General features: G+C 43.5%; 1 protein-coding gene across 5 annotated transcripts in view; it reads left to right on the top strand.

Annotated features, from left to right (window-relative positions):
• Positions 1-20,906, top strand: part of LOC122563959 (CLUH binding protein of NUMT mRNA a) — a 119,740-nt gene that overhangs the window by 64,834 nt on the left and 34,000 nt on the right. For 4 of the 5 annotated variants that reach the window (XM_043718310.2, XM_043718311.2, XM_087977290.1 and 1 more), the window contains exons 4-12: positions 2,838-2,981; positions 5,901-6,028; positions 7,141-7,295; positions 9,897-10,022; positions 12,249-12,396; positions 14,034-14,126; positions 14,781-15,475; positions 19,288-19,511; positions 19,911-20,015. In XM_043718310.2, coding sequence (XP_043574245.1) covers positions 2,838-2,981; positions 5,901-6,028; positions 7,141-7,295; positions 9,897-10,022; positions 12,249-12,396; positions 14,034-14,126; positions 14,781-15,475; positions 19,288-19,511; positions 19,911-20,015 — 1,818 coding nt within the window. The remainder of the gene's footprint in view (positions 1-2,837; positions 2,982-5,900; positions 6,029-7,140; positions 7,296-9,896; positions 10,023-12,248; positions 12,397-14,033; positions 14,127-14,780; positions 15,476-19,287; positions 19,512-19,910; positions 20,016-20,906) is intronic. The other variant, XM_043718309.2, reaches the window with a different exon arrangement.

The following is a 20,906-nucleotide window of genomic DNA, read 5'->3' as shown; positions in this document are numbered from 1 at the left end:
TAGAACCCCTACAAATGTGGAAACAGGCACTTTGGCCCAACAAGCCCACACCAACCCTCCAAAAAGAAACCCACCCAGACCCAGTCCCTTCTTATCCTATATTTACCCCGACTAATGCACCTAACCTACACATCCCTGAACACACGCTATGGGCAATTTAGCATGGCCAATTCACCTAATCTGCACATTTTTGGACTGTGGGAGGAAAGCAGAGCACCCGGAGGAAACCCATGCAGACACAGGGAGAATGTGCAAACTCCATGGCACGGTGGCATAGTGGTTAGCACTGCTGCCTCACAGCGCCAGAGACCCGGGTTCAATTCCCGCCTCAGGGGGCTGACTGTGGGGAGTTTGCACGTTCTCCCCGTGTCTGCGTGGGTTTCCTCCGGGTGCTCCGGTTTCCTCCCACAGTGCAAAGATGTGCAGGGTCAGGTGAATTGCCCGTAGTGTTAGGTAAGGGGTAAAATGTAGGGGTATGGGTGGGTTGCGCTTCGGCGGGGCGGTGTGGACTTGTTGGGCCGAAGGGCCTGTTTCCACACTGTAAGTAATCTAATCTAATCCACGCAAACAGTTGGCAGAGGCTGGATTTGAAGCCATGTCCGTGGCACTGTGAGGCAGCAGTGCCTATCACTGAGCCATTGTGCCACACTACCATTTTATCTTAGTTCCCAGCTCCATACCAACGACTCCCTAGCTGTGCATATGGTCTTTCACCCACCAATGGTTGTCTCAACTACACCTGTCTCAGCAGGCTTTAACAAAATTAATCCAATTCATTTGACTTTTTCCCAGCTCTTGATTTGTCATTTGTTGAAATTTGTGGGCCTCAAGGTTTGGAAAGGCGTGTTCCTTAGTACTGTTTTGTTGCTGGATATATTTTGCACATAACGCTAAGGATAATTTAGTGTCAGCTGTCTGGGATATCTGGATGTTTAATGGCAGTGTTAAACTTGATACGTGATCTCTACAGCTCTATGGAGCACAGTTTAAAAGCTCAGATGTTCCAGTTTTGCTAAGGCTATTCATAATCTCTAAGGATCGGGGGAAAACTCCATTGGTTGGAGTCATACCTGGCATGCGAGAGGATGGTTGTGACTATTTGAGGTCAGTCACCTCCGCTGTAGGAGAGCTCTGCAGGAGTTCGTCAGGGTAGTGTCCTAGGCCCAACTATCTTCAGCTGCTTCACCAATGACCTTCCCTACATCATAAGGTCAGAAGTGAGATGTTCACTGATGATTTTGCAGCACCATTCGTGACTCCTCCGATGTTCAAATGCAACAAGATCTGGACAGTATCCAGGCTTGGGCTGACGTGTCATTTGCCACTTGGGTGCCAGACATGTCTCCAGTAAGAGAGAATCTAACCATTGCCCTTTTGACATTCAGTGACATTACCATCACTGAATCCCCCAACTCTCGACATCCCAGGGGTTACCAGAATCTGAACTGGACTAGCCTGTAAATAGAGTGGCTACAAGAAGCTAGAAGCTGTGAGTTACTCATCTCCTGACTCTCCAAAGCCTGTCCACCATCTACAAGGCACAAGTCAGGAATGTGGCGGAATATTCCCTGCATTCCGGGAGGGGTGCAGCACCTTAATACCCTCCAGGACAAAGCAGCTCACTTGATTGGCATCACATCCACAAACAATCACTTCCTTCACCAGGAGCAGTGTGGAGAAAGTGAGGACTGCAGATGCTGGAGATCAAAGTTGAAAAATGTGCTGGAAAAGCACAACCGGTCAGACAGCATCTGAGGAGCAGCAGAGTCAATGTTTTGAGCACTAGCTCTTCATCAGGAATGTGGAATTGACTGTCCTGCTACTCAGATATTGCCTGGCTGGCTATGCTTTTCCAGCACCACACATTTTGACTTCGGAGCAATGTGTACCTTCTCCAAGGTACGCGCAGAAATTCACCTGGCACCTTAGCCAGCAGATTCCGAATTCCGAGCCTCTGCAATGTAAAAGGACAAGGGCAGCAGATACATGGGAACCTGTACATTTCCCCTGTCAGGTCACACATCATCTTGAAATATATCACTATTCCTTCACTGTCACTGGGTCAAAATCCTGGAACTCTCCCTAACCAAGTTGTGGATCTGTCTACAGCAAAAGACTTGCAGTCGTTCACGAAGGCAGCTCACTACCACCTCCTTGAGGACAACTAGGAATGGGTATGAGATGCTGGCTCAGCCAGCAGTGCTCATGTCCCATGAATGAATTGTTTAGAAATTTTGATCAGATGAAAATTTTTAGTTATCAGGAACGGAGTCTGAAGACCGTCTCTAGTGTCCTTCTAGGGAAATGGGCAACATTTATCATTGGAAACTACAGACCTTTCGTGCTTCAGTCAGTCTGTACTTGGAATGCTGCATTCCGATCTGGTCACCAAGAAAAGTGTCCATACATTTGCTCCCAGGTGACAGGAGAATTGAGAAAAGGCAAAAGAAACTTGTGTGTTTCAACACAGAAAGGAGATGGCTGAACTCACGTTAAAATGTATCTAAAAATTGTGGAAAATATTCCTTCAAATCAAACTTGAAGACAGAACAAAGGAATACCCTTTCAGCTTAACAGCAATTTTTTATGCTTTGCATACAGCGATTAACATGCAAAATGAACTTCCAGTTGAGGTAGTGAAAGGAAATGTCTGAGCATCATTCAAGAAACAGTCAGATGCTGCATTGTGATGGCAACAGGATGTTAGAATATCTCTGGATTGTTAAGGAAAGATGGGCTGAATGGCCTTTCCCATCCCATAATAGTTTTGTTCCAGCAGTATTTTAAAATGAGCTTAATTGCAACAAGTGAATAGCTTTCTTTGTGTCTTCTCAAAGAGCCTTACACTGTCCGTGAAGCCCGGATACACGTGCGGCACATCCGAGACCTGCTGAAGAGCTTGGATCCCTCTGATTCCTACAATGGTATCGACTGCAATTCTTTGTCGTTTCTGAGTTTGTTCACCGAGGGAGATCTGGGAGGTAAGAAGAGAACTGCACATTGATGTGTACACATGAGATAATGAAGGAAATGTGTCTATTCCCTAAAAGCTGCCACAAGAGAGTGGAGGAATTCAGATCCTAGCGTGAAGTTGCATGTTGCCTTTGATTTATAAACTGTCCTTTTTTGTAATTTTGTTTGCATTCTCTGGAAGTTACCAGTGACCCAGATTGAAGTGCCTTCCTATTGGCACCTTTTCCAGAGAGGGTGACCGTGTTGTCTCCTAACCCTAGTAGAAAACTGCCTTAGAAGGCCGCTCAGTGGTTCGCACTGCTCCTCACAGCACCAGAGATCCAGGTTTGACTCCACCCTTGGGCAAATGTCCACATGGAGTTTGCACATTATCCCCATATCTGAGTGGATTTCCTCCCACAGTCTAAGCATGTGCAGGTTCGATGATTAACCAAGGGCAATGAGGTGTTATGGGGATAGGATAGGCGGGTGGATCTGGGTGGGATGCTCTTTAGAGGGTTGGTGTGGACTTGATGAGCTGAATGGCTTGCTTCCATACTGGAGGAATTCTGGTGATAGTCATCAAGCCCCCTATTCCACGAGCTGTTACGAAGATGTAAATGATGAATTGAAAGACTCCCGGATGGTTAATTTGCCTACCTTTTAACCACAGTCTAAAGATAGATAAGCTCTCACCAGGTTGCATCAATAAACAAGTAAGCAAAACTGGTTAAAAGATGCACTTGTTTAACATAAATGAATGGAAAAACTTATTAACTACTAATATACAAACTTAAAGTATATCCCCATTAAATCCAAACACACACACATTCTCTCTCGTGCAAGCAAAGGAAAGCCCATCCAAAGCTGTCACCAAGCAGTGTTTTCAACCCAAAGGCACTTGGTGCCTGCTTATCTCTCAAAAATATCAAATTCAGTATCTCCAAAAGCTTCCTGATCTTGTGTAACCGATAAGTGAGCACCAAACTGTTCCACTTCTTAACCCTTAAGAGTTGCGATAGACAAACCGTTGCATTTTCTTCAAACAGCCATATCCGAGCATCTGTTTTCCCACTGTATATTCCAAATAAAATTGCATAATTCTTACAATTGCAGCATTAGATTTTTACTTTATCAAGTATTCGACTGTCTCCTAGGTGAATGAATGAGTTAATTTAGCTGATAACAAAGGGGAAAAAAATATGGATCTATGTTGAGTCTGTTTTCTGGCACCAAAGAATACTGAAGGTCGCCTCTGCCCTGCAGAGAGAGAGAGAGAGACAGACTGTCATCAATGCAGCATGTTTCATGGCTGCTGGATATCTGTGCTTTACACCCGGAACAGTACTTCCGCAGTGTTGTCACTGTTTGTAACATTGGAAATGCAGCAGCCACGTTGTGCACCCCTTCATGAATGACATTGTGAGAATGACTGAGTAGTCTGTTGATTTTTTTGTCATTTTGATTGAGGGAATGAACATTAGCCAGGGCACTGGTAATAATTTCTACTCTTGGAAATAGTGCCAGGGGTCTTTTGAACATCCATCTAAGAGGGGAACAGGATTTCCGTTTAACATCTGAGCCAGAAGATGGCACCTTCAGCTTTCCAGCTCTCCCTTCAGTACTGTGCTGGAGCATCAGCCTTGATTGTTCAGCTCATGCCCTGAACCTGGAAATTAGTGACTCGGGCACATGTCCTGCCAATTGGGCCATCTCTGAAGGCCAATCCAGATTACTGCTGCTGCTGTGCTGCTCCTTACTACTTACTGTCAGCCTGTCTAGCTGCTCTGCTGTTCAATACGATCCTGGCTGAGCGAACACTTCAAAGTCATTTACTCACAACAGAATTGGAAATCTATCAATCTTTACCTTAAATGTACTGTATTTCCCCGTTCTTCTGTGGTAGAGAATTCCAAAGCCCCTCAACCCTCTGAGTAATTTATTTTTATTCATTCACGGGATGTGACCATCGCTGGCTAGACCAGCATTTTTTTGACCATCCCTAATTACCCAGAGGGCATTAAGAGTCAGCCATATTGCTGTGTGTCTGGGGTCACATGACAGCCAGACCAAGTAGGAAGGGCAGATTTCCTCACCTAAAGGTGGTTAGGGAACCAGTTGAGTTTTTATGTCAATCAACAGTAGATTTTCTTCAATTCAAACTTCACCATCTGCCTTTGGTGGGATTTGAACCCGTGTCCCTAGAACATCAGCCTGAGAGTCTGGATTGTCTGTCCAGTGACAATACCATAACACCACTGCCTCTTGATTTCTCCTTATCCTGGGTCTGAGTGGCACATTAGTGTTTTGTATTGGAACTGTGTGCAGACATCAGGGAATGGGTTGCCTATTGCTGTTATTGCCAGTAGTTTTCACAGAAATAATGAAAGATGCCAGAAAGTGATGTTTGTGGTGATGCAATTGAGCAACACCTTCAGAAATGGAGAAAATTGGAGTGTTTTTTTTATTTGATTAAATTCTCATGATAAAACCCATGCTGAAGTATGAAGGGACCACTTTTAAAAAAATTTTCCTGCAGCCTGAACTGTTGACCGTGATTTGATTTCAGTGCATGTGGGGCTGGGGGGGAGGCAGACCAGCCCTGCAACGTTCAGCTGCTTAAAACCAAAGACAGATGTTTTATTTCTGTAGCTGGTGTTTGACAGCTGTGACAGGAGCTGAAGTTTTAAAAGGCAGTGAGGGACGGAAGTCACAACTTCAAATAAATTGTGGATTAAAGTGCTTGTTCTGGGGATGCTTTTGACAATGAGTTTTTCGATAACATAAAATAAATCTGATCCATTATTAACTAATCCATCCATTTTATTCTACTGTGCTTTGTCAACTGTGGGCAGAGGTGGCACTGAATAAAGTGAGGAATGTAGTTGCTGATGGGAAGGAATTGCGTCACTGGTTTCTCTTAAAATTTTGAAACATTTTGTTTTCAGAGACTGGCAAGCGCAAGAGGAAAGGCTCTGAGTTGGAGCAAATTGACTGCACGCCCCCTGAGCATATCCTCCCTGGCAGCAAGGAGCGCCCTTTGCTCTTTCTCCAGCCTCAGACCAAGGATGCAAAGGTACAACAAAAGCAAAATGTTACAGATACTAGAAACACGAGGTTGAAATGGCAAATGCTGCAGCAGGTCGCACAACAGAGAGGATCGGGGTGAATATTTCAGATTAATGATGTGGCGCAAAACTGTTTATTTGTCTTCAAGTTGTATTCGTGGTCTGTCTAATTAAAGTGAGGGTGAGCCATTCTGTCTACTGGTGCAGATTCTAATGGTGTTTGCACACACAGCAAAGGTTTCTACTTCATAATTGACCATGGGCGAATTGAAGTGTTGCTTTTAGAGTAAGGAATGATGGGACAGCATAGGTTGAAGCATTCTCTTCCTGGTTATCAACGGCCTTCAGGGTTGGAGTGCTGAGAGTCCCCTGATGGATGGTTGGCCCAGGGGACAACGTTGGAACAATCAAGTCTGAAGCTGACAAAGGCATTGAGAGGTTCAGCAGAAGGGAGCTGAATGAGGGACGTGTGTGGTGCATGGGGTGGGGTTGGGTTGGAATATCTTTGTACTAGGATTGAAAGCTGAGCCCTAGGTCAAACAGGGTGTGCTGAGGCTAAGAGTCGGCAAAATCCCTGAGGTCACAGATGAGGGTAAAGAGTGGAATTGATAATCAGATCTGGGTGGCAAGAGGACACACTTGCTTCAGTCTTGACAATAGTTTCCTGGAGGAAATGGTGCTTTATCCAAAATTGGCTGTCAAAATCTATCTAGAAGTAATTCCTGAGAAGAGAAGATCTTGTGCAGATGCCTTTTGCTATATTTTGACTGGGTTGGGTCATCTGTGGCCAGTGCCGTAAATCTGGGCAATGGCGCTGAGGATGGTGTGGTTGACTGTACCAGTTGGTGTAGAGATGATGAATGCACCGTGGTCACAGATTATGTCTTTGTCTTTGCTTAGGAATGTTTGGTGCTGTGGCAATTTTTGATACAGAATTGTCACATGCAACATGGAGTATTACAAAATGTTAAATCATTATTCCAACATATTACTAAGTTTCCATAATTGTCCAGTTAATGCTTCCCTATAACCTTGTTACAAAGCTTTGTCATTAGGTGCTGTGTAAATGTGTTAAATTGCATTGCTGTATTTTTAATTGGCTTTTTTCCCTTTTCTGCAGCCTCTGCAGTGCCTGAAAGTGTTAACTATGAGTGGCTGGAATCCTCCACCAGGTAACCGTAAGATGCACGGTGATCTGATGTACCTGTATGTGGTTACCATGGAGGATCGGCATGTCAGTATCACTGCTTCAACCCGAGGGTTCTACGTAAATCAGTAAGTTTTCTTTTCTGTTGGTCTGCTTGTGCTTCTGGGGAGTCTTATTCCTTCTGTGTGGATTGATTTTCTTTTCTCTCTTCCTGTTATGTTTCGGGGAGAGAGGGAAATATCTCTGATTTCTGCTGGGGACACCCCCACGGTTACACAAGGTCAACTTGGAAACTTGACACATGATGGATATGATGTAAACCAAGCACCTTGCTTGTAAGAAAAGCTCCTGACTGGAACTAGCAGGCCAGGGACTGCTTTAACCTGTGCTTCCCAGTTAGGCTGTGATTGAACAGGGCAATTGCAGATGCTTAGTGGGTGGAAAACTTCGCATGAGTTGATTTTAACTGGCTGCAAAATGGGAATAAATTCCTAGTTGGTGAGTTATCCCTTGTCCTTAAGGACAAGGTAATGATTTGTGCAGCTTATAGAGACTTTGTCAATGGCAGAGTCCAGCAATGCCTGATCAGCAAAGATCGCTGCACTGCTCCTGACTCCTGGACTGTTGCAGCTTCACTCAATGTAACACTGTATCACTACCCGGGATGGCGACTGTACCATTCAAGATCGGAGACGGTTACAGAGAGTAGTGAACTCGGCCCGGGCAATCCCAAAGGCCAACCTCCCATCTATAGAATCCATCTACCAGGCCCACTATCAAGGAAAGGCCACCAGCATTCTCAAATATCTATCCCACCCTGGCAATGTTTTTCTACAATCTCTACCATCGGGAGGAAGGTACAGAGGCCTGAACACGCACCAGTCGGTTTTGTAACAGTTTCTACCCTGCTGTTGTTAATACTGAATGGACTCTCAAACTCTTAACATTCACCTATACCTGTGTTTTTGATTTTGCCACTGTTTACCTATTATTTACTTATCTATGCTACTTAACTCTTTAACTCTGTGATCTGTCTGTATTGCTCACAAGACAAAGCTTTTCACTGTGCCTCAGTACACTTGACAATAAATTCAATCCAATGTAACACTCGTAGCTAACATCAGCTCCAAATCGTCTCAAAGCCTTGGGTTGGGAATAGCAGAAGAACGGCCCTGTCAGGACTTCCGTGTACTTGGTGTATTCCCTTTGTCACTCTTTTTCCGTAGAGGTATCTGCCTCCAACCACCCCCACCCCCACCCCCACCCCCACCCCCAAACTAAATTATATGGCCTCTAGGGTAGCAGTCTCCGGAATACCTCCCATGGTGTTCTGCAGAGATCAGTACTGGGACCTTTTATTTGTAGCACATCTACAGTGTGGAAACAGGCCCTTTGGCCCAACAAGTCCACCCTGACGCTCCACCCACCCAGACCCAATCCCCAACTCCATTACTCTACATTTCCCCTGACTAATGCACCTAACCCACACCTCTCTGACACTATGGGCAATTTAGCATGGTCAGTTCACCAACCTGCACATTTTTGCACTGTGGGAGGAAAGCCATGCAGACACTGGGAGAATGTGCAAACTCCACACAGAGAGTCGCCCAAGGCTGGAATTGAACCCAGGTCCCTGTTGCTGTGAGGCAGCAGTGCTAACCACTTAGCCATCGTGCTAAACGCCCATAATCTGGAGGAAAATGTAGATGGCTGATTGTAAATTTGTGGGTGACACCAGAATTGGTGAATTTGCATATAGTGAGGAGGGTCGTCTAAGGATACAGTGGGATATAATTACAGATTTGGGTAGAGAAATGGCAGATGGAGTTTAATCCGGGCAAATGTGAGGTGATGAATTTTGGAAGATCAAATTCAGGTGCAAATTCTCCAATAAATGGCAGAACCCTAAGGAGCATTAACTTATGGAGGATCTAGGTCTACAGCTCCTTGAAAGAGGCAACACAGGTGGAGGTGGTGGTCAAGAAGGCATATAGCACACTTACCTTCTTCTGCTGGGGCATTGAATATGAAAGTTTTATACAGCTGTGACATAACTTGCCAAACTTTAGTTCGGCCACGTTTGGAATATTGCATGCAGCTCTGGTTGTCACTTTCAGAAGGACGTGGATGCTTTGGAGAGGGTGCAGCGAAAGTTTGCCAGGATGATGTCCGGTCTGGAGGGTTTTAGGTATGAGAAAAGGTGGGATAAACTGATTATTTTCATTAGAACGATGGAGACTGAGGAGGGATCTGACAGAGGCCTACAAAATTGAGGGGCATAGATGGGTTAGAAAGGTCACCTACAAGAGGGCAGAGGTTCAAGGTGAGAGGGAGAAAGTTTAGGGGAAAAGTGTGGGGGAAAATGTTTCATACAGAGGGTGGTGGATGCAGGCACGTTGGGACCATTTAAGGAGTTACTTGATAGACACATAACAGGAGACGAACAGAGTGGTAGAAAATGCACATGGGCAATAAGTAGTCTGCCTAAATAAGGATTAGGAATCAGCACAGGCTTGGTGGGCTGAAGAGCCTATTCCTGTGCCGTATTGTACTGTAAGTAAATGGTGAGTGGAGCCCTCGAAAGGAAACTGTCCAAGAATTGTGCCTTTTATCTACATGCTTGTGTGTGTAATTGGATATAGGTTTAAGTTAAATCTGTAACGATTTTACAACAAGTAACCCTTTTTAAATGGAATTAATTCTTCTTCTGAATTTTCTGCTTGGAACAGGTCGACAGCCTACAGTTTCAACCCCAAGCCAGCTAACCCCAGCTTCCTGAGCCATTCCCTGGTGGAATTGCTGAGCCAGATCAGTCCAACTTTCAAAAAGAATTTTGCTGCCTTGCAAAAGAAGCGGTAAGACTTACACTAATCTGAATTGTCATTGTATAATAGTGTTCATTCCTGTAACGTGACTAGCTTGAGAAACATGCTCCGACTAACTAAATGAAATGGGGGAATAGCTCTGATGAAAGGTCATCTCTATCTAAAAGATAACTCTGTTTCTGTCCAACAATGCTATCTTGCTGAGTATTTCCAGTTTTTTCTTAATTTAAGATTTACAGCATCTGTGGTAGTTTGTCCTTGTATGAAAAAAAAATTATTGACATTGAAATCATCATCTACTATGCCCACAGAAGGCAGTACAAATGTGAAAATGGTGGAGTGATTTTAAATTTGAGTCTTGTTTCCAAGTTCAGTGGTTCATTTCCCCTTAGCAATTCCAGTAAAGGCTACAATTACAGACTGAGGCCCAGCTTATTATCATGGAGTTAGCAACTATCTAAAGCACATTACAGCAGACCTAATGTCTGAAAGAAAACCATGGAAGTTTGGGGTTTTTTTTTTTGCCCAACAGGATTGAACGCAAAACAAGGAGATGATGATGAATCGGCACAAGACTTTGTTTAAAGAGCATTGTAATTTTGCTGAATTCCATTCTAAGTTTGTTGGACCATGGTAATGCAGTGATATAATTTCACTGGAGATTCACTCTGGAGCCAGTGTCATACTTTTGCCAAGTCCCGTTCACTCCTGTACCCGCTGGTCTACATTGACTCAAGATAAAGTAATGTCTTAGGTTTAAATTCACCTCCTTGTTTTGAAATCAGACTGTGGTCTAGCCACTCCCTGCCTCTATAATGTCCTTTAGCCCCACAATCCTTTGCTATGTCTGCACCCGTCTAATTCTGGTCTTTTGAGCATTCCTGAGTTAATTGCTGCATTCTTGATAGCTGTTCAGTAGTCTGACCCCGAAGCTCTGGAATACTGTCCCTACACTTCTATGTCACTTTCCTCCTTTTCGAGGAACTCATTAAAACCTGCCTCTTTGACAAGTGTTTGGTCATCAGACCTAATGTTTAATGTACTTCAGCATTATATTTTCTTTTCTTAGTCCCATGAAATGCCATAGGACACATTATGATAAAGGATCTATATGTTCATAAATACATGGTACCACCTGCTTTTCAGGCATTTGACAGTATAAAAATGATGGATAAGAAACGTGCACATAGTTAGGACTGAACGTGTGCTACCCTTCACGTTTAAGTAAAGAAAAGCACCGAGTTAAATTTAATCACACCAGAAACCAGCGCTGGACCAATCACAACATCAGATCTCCTGTTTGCTCCAAGATTTTCTAAGACAGCCCCTTAAATATTACTGAACCTAAATTTCACACAACTGTGCAGTTATTTCCACAGAGATTTGTAAGTTAACTCTGAAGTACATTGAAGCTTTTGTGGTTCATTGAGAATTTAACTTGGTATGTCTTCAGTGAAAGCTTCATTTGGATTGGATTAGATTCTCTACAGTATGGAAACAGGCCCTTCAGCCCTACTAGTCCACACCGACCCTCTGAAGAGTTTCCCTTATTTACCCCTGACTAATGCACCTAACACTATGGGCAATTTAGCATGACCAATTCACCTAACCTGTACATCTTTGGACTGTGGGAGGAAACTGGAGCACCCGGAGGAAACCCACACAGACACTGGGAGACTGTGCAAACTCCACACAGACAGTCGCCCGAGACCGGAATCGAACCCAGGTCCTACGCGCTGTGAGGCAGCAGTGCTAACCACTGAGCCACCGTGCCGCCCCAATGATGAATATTAATAATCTGTGATTACATGTTGACGTCATGTGACTGTCTCAGTTGTGATGGAAGTTCTTGAATTCCTAATGGTAGCACAGGGACCAGACCTTTTTATACCAGTGCAATGCAAACACGTGTTTGCCACATTTCTCAGTCCAGCTTTGTGGAGGGCGATTCCACAATTACTTCTCTGCATCATTCTGTAATTTGAAGTCTGGCCATTGCTCTCCAGCACCTGACCGAATGTACGAAAGTTGTAGTCTTCTACAGCTCCAGATCTGAAATTCTTTTACAAAATTCTCCTGGATAGTGGTGCTTGCTTCTGGAATTGGCTACACCGCCATGATATCAGAGTTCACTAGCTTCCATGATACATTTGCAATGATGTTACTTGCTTGTTTAATGGGATACAGTATGATGGGAGTGGTTTAGTGAAACATTTGAATCAAAGTGTATTGACTGGTGCACTAATTGGTGTGTAGGGTTCAGCGACACCCATTTGAGAGGATAGCGACCCCTTTCCAGGTGTACAGTTGGACTGCACCCACAGTGGAGCACGCCATGGATTGTGTCCGTGCAGAAGATGCGTATACATCACGTTTGGGGTATGAGGAGCACATACCAGGCCAGGTACTGTGTGGGCTGTTTTCCTGAGGTATTACAGGCATAGGATAAGCCCCATTACTGCCTTTTTTTTTTGTTTGCCTCTCCATTGCAAATGTTTCTATGTGAGTACAAGTTACCCTGTGGAGAAACAGGTTGCACTCGAATCACACTGATTATGGTTCCCTTATCTGCTCCTGCCCTTCAGTGGAAAGATGTGTGGACTCTGTTCACATTTGTGCTTAGATCAGCAACCTAATCAACCATGGTCCTGAACGTCTCCCTGCTTCATAGCTCGCTCATGTTGTCTGGCATTGAAACATAACTCATATGGCTGTTTGTATTAGTATCAAATATTCATCATGGTGTGGTTCCTGGTTCTTACTTCCCTGTAAATGTGGCGCCTGCACTAAGTTACTTTTTCTGAATTGACCTTTCAATCTCCAGCAGTGTTCCAAAGATCAGGTTACAACTGCACAAATAAACATGCATTTGTAAATTAATTTTTAATAGTGTTTCTCTTCAGTTTGACACTAAATACGCATGTTTCCAGCATCTGACTGTGCTGCATTGACAGACTCTTCTGAATAAGAGAATCAAACTGCACTTGCTTTTCGCTTCTCTATAAAGAAAGGCTTGGGCTGCTGCAGAGCCAAGTGGATCCTGGTGTTTAGCCTCTTTTGCTGAGTTTGTGTTTACAGTCAGAGCAACTCGGGGCACTACAGGTGGCCTTTGTGCTGCTGAGGGGCATGGGTAGGGTGAATAGTCAAGGTCTTTTCCCCACGGCAGGGGAGTCCAGAACTAGAGAGCAAAGGTTTAAGGTGAGCATGGAAAGATTTAAAAGGGAGCTAAGGGTCAACCTTTTCACATAGAGGGTGGTGCATGTATGAAATGAGCTGCCAGAGGAAGTGGTGAAGGCTGGTACAATTAAAAAGCATCCAGATGGGTACATGAATAGGAAGGGTTCAGAGGGATATGGACCAAATGCTGGCAAATGAGACTAGATTAATTTAGGATATCTAGTTACATGAATGAGTTGGACCAAAGTGTCTGTTTCTGTGCTGTATATCTCTGACTCTCTGCAGGGAAGTTGTCTTTTATGATGCAGCTAAAGAAATAGCTTTTTGTTAATTTGATTGAGTTGATAGCAATCTTACTTCAGTCATCAGGATGTGGAATTCAAGCTCTACTGTGAACCTGAGTGCATAATCTAAGCTGCCCCTTCAGGGCAGTACTGCTGGACTGTGGATAAGGTGTTGCAGAAGAGCATAGTATTCTCCTAGTGTCCTGACCAACAGCCACCCCTTGACTATCTGTTTGTGGATTGTCTGCTGTAGTCACCTATGTAATGGCACTTCACTTTAAAATAAGTTAATTGATGGATGTCTAGAGGATGTAATAAATAGCTAATTAACTGCAGTAAACTCTCCTTTTCCAAAAACACAGCCAGCCATCTATTGTGGGTCTCTGCTAGCCTCCCTGTATGCTGGGTATAGTTCACTTGCAAATTTCTGGGGTGTTCAGGATGTGTAACTTATCAGAGCACGATCTTGCTTTATTTTGGTTGTAATTTAAAAAATAGTCAACCAGCAATTTGAAAATTGTAAGTGGATATCCTTCATTGTAATATAAGCTTCCTCACAATCTGTTCTGGGTGTCTCCAGACAAGGGACTGGAATGAGGAATTACAGACGACCAGGGAGCTCCCACGCAAGAACCTTCCGGAAAGACTGCTCCGCGAGCGTGCCATTTTCAAGGTAAAACTGCAGTTGTTTGTTTGTTCAGTTAGATTGCAGTAATTGTAGCGTAGTGTATAATTGCGATTTCCTCTACCGTTCTATTAATTCCTGGGTTATTTTGACAAATACCAACCATTTATTTTGTATTCCGTTTCTCCCCCGCCCCACCCCATTCACCCATGCAGCAACGGAAATGTAAATTGTGAATAAAAAATGCCTGGGATCCATGCAGTGTAGTATCCTGGTGAGGATCCTTTCTCAAACTAAGTAGGATATAAGTTCAATAGGGACAGTAGAGTCTCCCCTATAGTTCCTCGGCATTCTGGGTACCTTACTGTGGTCGGTTGTGGAGCAGTAAGGGGTTGAGAACCAGATAGGCACTTCCTGTTGCATCTATGTCCTGTTCTTATACTCTTTTCAGTCCCACTTACTTCCAACTTGAACTAGGTCATGTGTGAAACCTTGAGTTCCTCCTTCATGTCTCCATTTAGCATAAGCCAAATGTATTTGCTAGGACCTTGCAGTTGAACAGGAGACTGGTGTCTCGTCGGCCTGCAGATGAGAGAGGCTGCAGGCCTGTTTATTCACCACTGAGTACTGTCAGCTCACTAGAGTTTGCATGGCACAGCAGTGATGACACTTAAATTTACTGTTTGTTTTCTCTTTCTAAAGGTGCACAGTGACTTTGCAGCAGCTGCCACACGGGGTGCAATGGCAGTGATTGATGGAAATGTCATGGCCATCAATCCAGGCGAAGAAACCAAAATGCAGATGTTCATTTGGAACAACATCTTCTTCAGCTTGGGCTTCGATGTTCGTGACCATTACAAGGACTTTGGTGGAGACAATGCAGCCTATGTGGCTCCCACCAATGACCTGAATGGGGTCCGGGCTTATAACGCAGTCGATGTAGAAGGGCTGTATACTTTGGGGACTGTGGTGGTGGACTACAGGGGTTATAGGGTGACTGCGCAGTCAATCATTCCCGGTATTCTGGAACGGGAGCAGGAACAGAGTGTTATATATGGGTCCATAGACTTTGGTAAAACGGTTGTATCTCACCCCAAATACCTAGAGTTGTTGGAGAAGACAGCAAGACCTCTCAAGATCCAGAAGCACTGTGTACTTAATGACAAGAACGAGGAAGTGGAGCTCTGCTCCTCTGTTGAGTGCAAAGGCATTATCGGGAATGACAGCCGCCATTACATCTTGGACTTGCTACGCACTTTCCCACCAGATTTGAATTTCCTCCCTGTGAAAGGTGAAGAGCTCCCAGAGGAATGCAGCAAGTTGGGCTTTCCAAAGGAACACCGACATAGGCTGTCCTGTCTGAGGCAGGAGCTGATTGAGGCCTTTGTTGAACACAGGCAAGTGCAGTATTATATATGAATTTCTGGGCACGATGTTATGGGACATGTAGGATTTTAGTTTTGTGCTGTGCCCTCAATGGGATAGATTATCATCTCCACTGCAGGGTGTATGGTCTTATTACTACCTTTTCAACATAAATAAATGCCATCTCCTTTTGCCACTACCTCTTTCCTTTCTACGTGCCAACACCACCCCATCCCCCACAGTTTTCACACATTTTAATGCCGAATGTTTCATTTTGTTACATAAAAATTACTGACTGGGGATCCAATGGAGTTGGAGACAACTTGGTTTAAGCATGTGATTAACTTCGGTTGGCCAATGCTAGCCCTTATTAGCCTGTAAAGTAAAAGCAGAGTTTCTGCATTTTAATGAGCTACATTTCTTGTACTGTGATTGCTTTAGAATCCTAGACGTTTGCAGTGCAGGAGGCCATTTGACCCATCTGGTCTGTACCAGCTCCAGAAAGAGCTACCCAGCTAGTCCCATTCTCTAGTAATCTTGTTAAATTTGTCACTTTCACACATCTATCCGGCTCTCTTTTGAAACCGCCTATGGAAGCAGCCTCTGCCACTCTCCCAGGCACTTGCATTCCAAATCCTAACAACTCTCTGAGTAAAGAAGTTTCTCTTCACTTGTAGCTCTCGCTGACAAACTGGAAATTCTGTCCCCTAGTTACTGACATACCGACTAGTGGAAACAATGTCCTTCTCTACCTTGTCAAAATTAGTCATAATTTTGAACACTTCAATAAGGTCGCCTCTTAATCTTCTCTGCTCCAAGGAGAATAAACCCAATTTCTCTAATCTTTACTCAGGAAAGTGTGGAATATGTGCAGTCCTTGCTTTTACCTCTTCCTTCCATATCTATCCAATCTGCAGCTGCACTAAAATCCTCTGAGCTCCATTTCTTCTAATTTTGGTCTTTCAAGTAGCTGTGATTTTAATTAGTCCATTGTTAGTGCATCAGCTGCCAAAACTTTAAGCTGTGGGGCTGCTCGCTATACCTTCCTCTTGACTGCTTTAGGATATTCCTTAACATCTCTTTTTATCCAGACTTTGTTCATTCTCCCTAATATCATCTTACATGGCTCAGCGTCAAACCTTAGGGAGAACACTTCGGTTAAGGGCCTTGAGATGTTTTGTGACATTGTATAAGTTGTTACAATAGGTGTGTGTGGCATGGCTTAGTGTTTTTGATTAGCGTTTAGACTTCTTTGCAGGTAAAAACTGCAAATCAATTTTATGTTGAGTTGCTGAAACTCTGTTGTATTGCAGAAACCTGCAAAGTGAAACACAGACAATGACCCAGAGCTTGAGAAGAGTTGTGGTTTCTAACACCTTTTTAATTAATCTTTTTATTTATGTATAATGCAAAGGCACATGTCAAATCTCGCTATCAAAGAGCACCAAGCTTTTTTGTAAAAGGGAAGTGATTTTGTGGTTAGCTGTTACTGCTTTTAAGTCTGGACTTCTTCATTGAGAAGTTGGGTTGGGCATGAATTCTGCAATGTGTGTAACAATTGCCATACCTGAGCTGAGTGTGCCCAGTGCTGTTGGCTGGGAGAGAGCTGACATCCAGCACCAGCGTAAGTTGCGAGATGTTTTTCGAGAATTATTACCACTGCAGGACAAACCAGACAAGTTAATGCCATGTCACTATTGTCACTAATCGCCTCCAGAAGTTCAATGGCTGTGTTTTTCAGAGTTAATCATGGCATTATTACACTGTCCAGAAAAATCCTGCTCCTGGTGTGGAGCAGCGGAATTTATACAGTGTGAACTTGTATTACAGTTTTATATACCACCTGTGTATAATCCGCACATTGTCCCACAGGATATGGGCATCATTGGAGAGGACACCATTTGTCACCCATCCCCGTTGCCCTTAGGTGGTGGTTATGGAAGGGCTAATGTTGGCAGGTGCATTAGGCTGCAGTCAGTCTGATGCTGTCACACAGTCTCAGATGGAGAATAAAGGAGTCTAGCTCTACGTCCCGATGGGGTCAGACATGTCAGCTCTGGCTTCTGACTAGTCAGACCTTATCAAGAATAACAATGTAAAATGTGCCTATTTCCATCATGTACGAAACTACAAAGATAAGTGCGTCTTGTTAAGATTCACAGTGTTTTATTGTCAACCACTTCTAACTGAATACATCCTTGGACACAGTATAGACATGATGATGTGGGTGCTTGTGGTGCTGTAGTAATGTCCCTTCCTCTGGATCAGGAGACCTGGATTGAAGTCCCCCCTGCTCCAGGTGCAATAACATCTCTGAACAGAATGAGCAAAATTTCTAAATAAGGACTTGTAGTGCAGCGGTAGATTCCTTACCTTTGTGTCAGGGGACCCAGGTTCAAGTTCCACCTGACCTGGAAGCTTCATAACATGTCCAAACAGGTTAATTTAAGATAAGGGAGACACGGTGGCTCAGTGGTTAGCACTGCTGCCTCACAGTACCATGGACCCGGGGTTCAATTCCAGCCTCAGGCAACTGTCTGTGTGGCATTTGTACATTCTCTCCATGTCTATGTGCGTTTCCTCCGGGTGCTCTAGTTTTCTCCCACGATCTAAAGGTGAAGGTGAAGGTGAATTGGCCATACTAAATTGCCCATAGTGTTAGGCACATTAGTCAGGGGTAAATATAGGGTAGGGGAATGGGTCTGGGTGGGTTACTCTTCGGAGGATCAGTGTGGGCTTGTTGGGCTGAAGGGCCTGTTTCCATACTGTGGGGAATCTAAAAACTTGGAACGTATGATCTTATTTAACAGCAGAAAGGATAATTTTGATAAGCTTCCATTGAGGGCTCCCATCAAGGGCTCTCTAAACTGTTATTGTCAATCTAAAAGAACAGAAGACGATTGATGGCGGCAGTCTACCCCAGCTCCACATTGCCAAGTTGATTCAACAAAGTTGAGCCACTTTCTTTTAAAAGCTGATGACTGTGGAAGGTGGATACACCCATAGCTGCCTCAGGAGGTTTTCTGGGTTTTAACACAATAAAGGAGACGTGATGATATCATTCCAAGTCAGGAAGCTTCTGTGGCTTGGGGATAAACTTGCCACTCTTATATTCCAGATGGAATATTATAAATAACATGTCTTGTTTAATTTTGCTGTGTCAACTGTCACAGTATAGTTGGGGGTTCTAGACACCCAGCTAGATTTGGAATCCGTTTAGAGTCAGCACAGAAACAGACCATTCAATCCAACTTGTCCAAATTAATCGAGTCCCTTTTGCCAACATTTGGCTGATATCCTTCCAATCCCTTCCTGTTTATATACCCATCCAGATACCTTTTAAATGTTGTCATTGTACCAGCCCCCATCACTTACTCTGGCAGCTCATGCACACCTTCTGCGTGAAAATGTTGCTCCTTTAGATCCTTTTTAAATCTTCTCCCTCTCACCTTTAACCTGTGCCCTCCAGTTTTGGATTCCCCTACCCTCAGGAAAAGACCTTGGCTATTCACCCTGTCCATTCCCCCTCATGATTTTATAAACCTCTATAAAGTCACCCCTTGACCTTCGCTTCATAGAAAACAGCCCCAGTGTATTCCGCCTCTCCCTATAGCTCACACCCTCCAACCCTGGCAACATCCTTGTAAATGTTTGTCTCTCCCTACAGGTCATTATAAATTAACATATTAAATGGCAATCATCAATAGACTGTTTGCTTGTATTTCCATGGGTACAGGATAAGTACCTATTAAAAGTTTTCAGTGATAGCTTTGCACTTAAGCATTGACATTGATTAATGAAGCCTTTTCTTTCTGTAACCCCCTTTTTCCCCCCTTTCTCTCAGGCATCTTGTTTTCATGAAGCTGGCTGCTTTGCAGCTGATGCAACAGAAGCCCAACAAGCAGGAGAAGGGATGTGCTGCTGTGACCGAGAATGGTAGTTCTTCTCCAACTGGTGCTGTGGAAAGCAAGAAAACTGCGTCTGAAGATGGTAAGGCTGAGGAAAACCTTTCTGGATTAGATCAAGCTAGAGATCTTGCAGAGTCCATTGCATCAGAAGACAAAACAGGTACTTTGTTGGAAGCTGTCCTGCTGATCTCTCGATGGTTGTGGTGGTGATTCCTTAATCAGGATGGCATTGATTGTTTTCAACACTAATTCCATGGATGAAATGCATGAAGTTGATTACTGAACTGTTGCCGCCTCTGTAATCCAAGCTGCATTCTGTCTAAAGAATATGCTCGCGGGCTTTTCTAACAAAAAGGTCGAGTATTGACCCTCTGGGCAATGTAATTAACACCAATTTCGATTTTCTGTTCCTATCTGTTCAGTTAATGCAATTTTCTGAGATGCATGTTCGATTTTCAAAGTGTTCAGCTCATTGCATTTCAGTGGATCTGATACTGCATTTTTTTTGTAAGTGTGCATTGCTTTTTAGGAATCTTTGTTTTGTCTTCAATACTTACAGTTGACCCAAAGAGTAAGGAGGTTATTCTGAATGCCTGCAAAGCGGTCGGTTCTGTCAGCAATACATCTTTCAATATTCGTTTCAACCCAGATATATTTTCACCAGGTACGGAGGAGTTCTAGAGTGTGTCGTGCAATGTATCTTTGTGCTACTATAGATGTCAGACCTGTGACTCTACAAAAGAAATCATATTGCTGCAATGGTTTTTAAACAAGTGACAGGATTTTTGTTTTCATTTGCTGCATTGATAACTTGTACAATTCAGTTGTCGAGGACATTTTTATTTGAGTTGTAAATGTTGGAAAATATTCATTAAGATGTTATTGTTCTAGAAGCATCATAAATAGAAAATATTGTACTATGATTGATGGAACCTTTTTGATTTAGAAAATGGAAGAAGCAAAATATTTGACAATAGCAGCTGATGAGCCAGTCTTTCTAGCACAAGGAATCTGGTTATAGTCAAAATTGTGGACATAAGGATATCATGAATCTATTTCTAGGACTGGAAAGCGTGCACTGCGTGTGTCGACTGGTGTGTTGCATGTGGGCCCATGTTGTAGTAATTCACAGTGCAATGAGCCTTCCAGTGTGGGTCAATGTGACAAATGTAAATATTACTTAATTTTTACATTATTCCTCCAGTAGATCATCTTTGTTTTTCAAAAACCTTGTGATTATTGACTGTTATCTTCTACTATGTACTGTAGGTCTCAGCTTTAGATGTTTGGAAGCTATCTAACTGATTCCCATTATAAAGCATGTTCATTATTTGCGAGGCTTTCCAGAAACGTAACCATCGCGAATGATCAGACTTTATGATGAGGTTTTCCGAGCAAGATATAGTGATAGTTTAGTGTAGTTTTAATAGTTTGAATTTTCTCTGCAAGGAATGAAATGGGAACAGAGAACAAAATGTTGAGAATCTTGTCTTTTACTTTCAAAAATGTGCTTTATTGATGTAAAGAACAAAGGCCACATTGTTGTGACAACATT

The sequence above is a fragment of the Chiloscyllium plagiosum genome, unplaced genomic scaffold (genome assembly GCF_037043375.1).
Source record: "Chiloscyllium plagiosum isolate Xiang-an unplaced genomic scaffold, Cpla_swu_hap1 HiC_scaffold_31, whole genome shotgun sequence".
Lineage (NCBI taxonomy): Eukaryota > Metazoa > Chordata > Chondrichthyes > Orectolobiformes > Hemiscylliidae > Chiloscyllium > Chiloscyllium plagiosum.
Note: the sequence above shows the minus strand (reverse complement) of the source record. Positions and strands in the feature narration are given on the sequence as shown.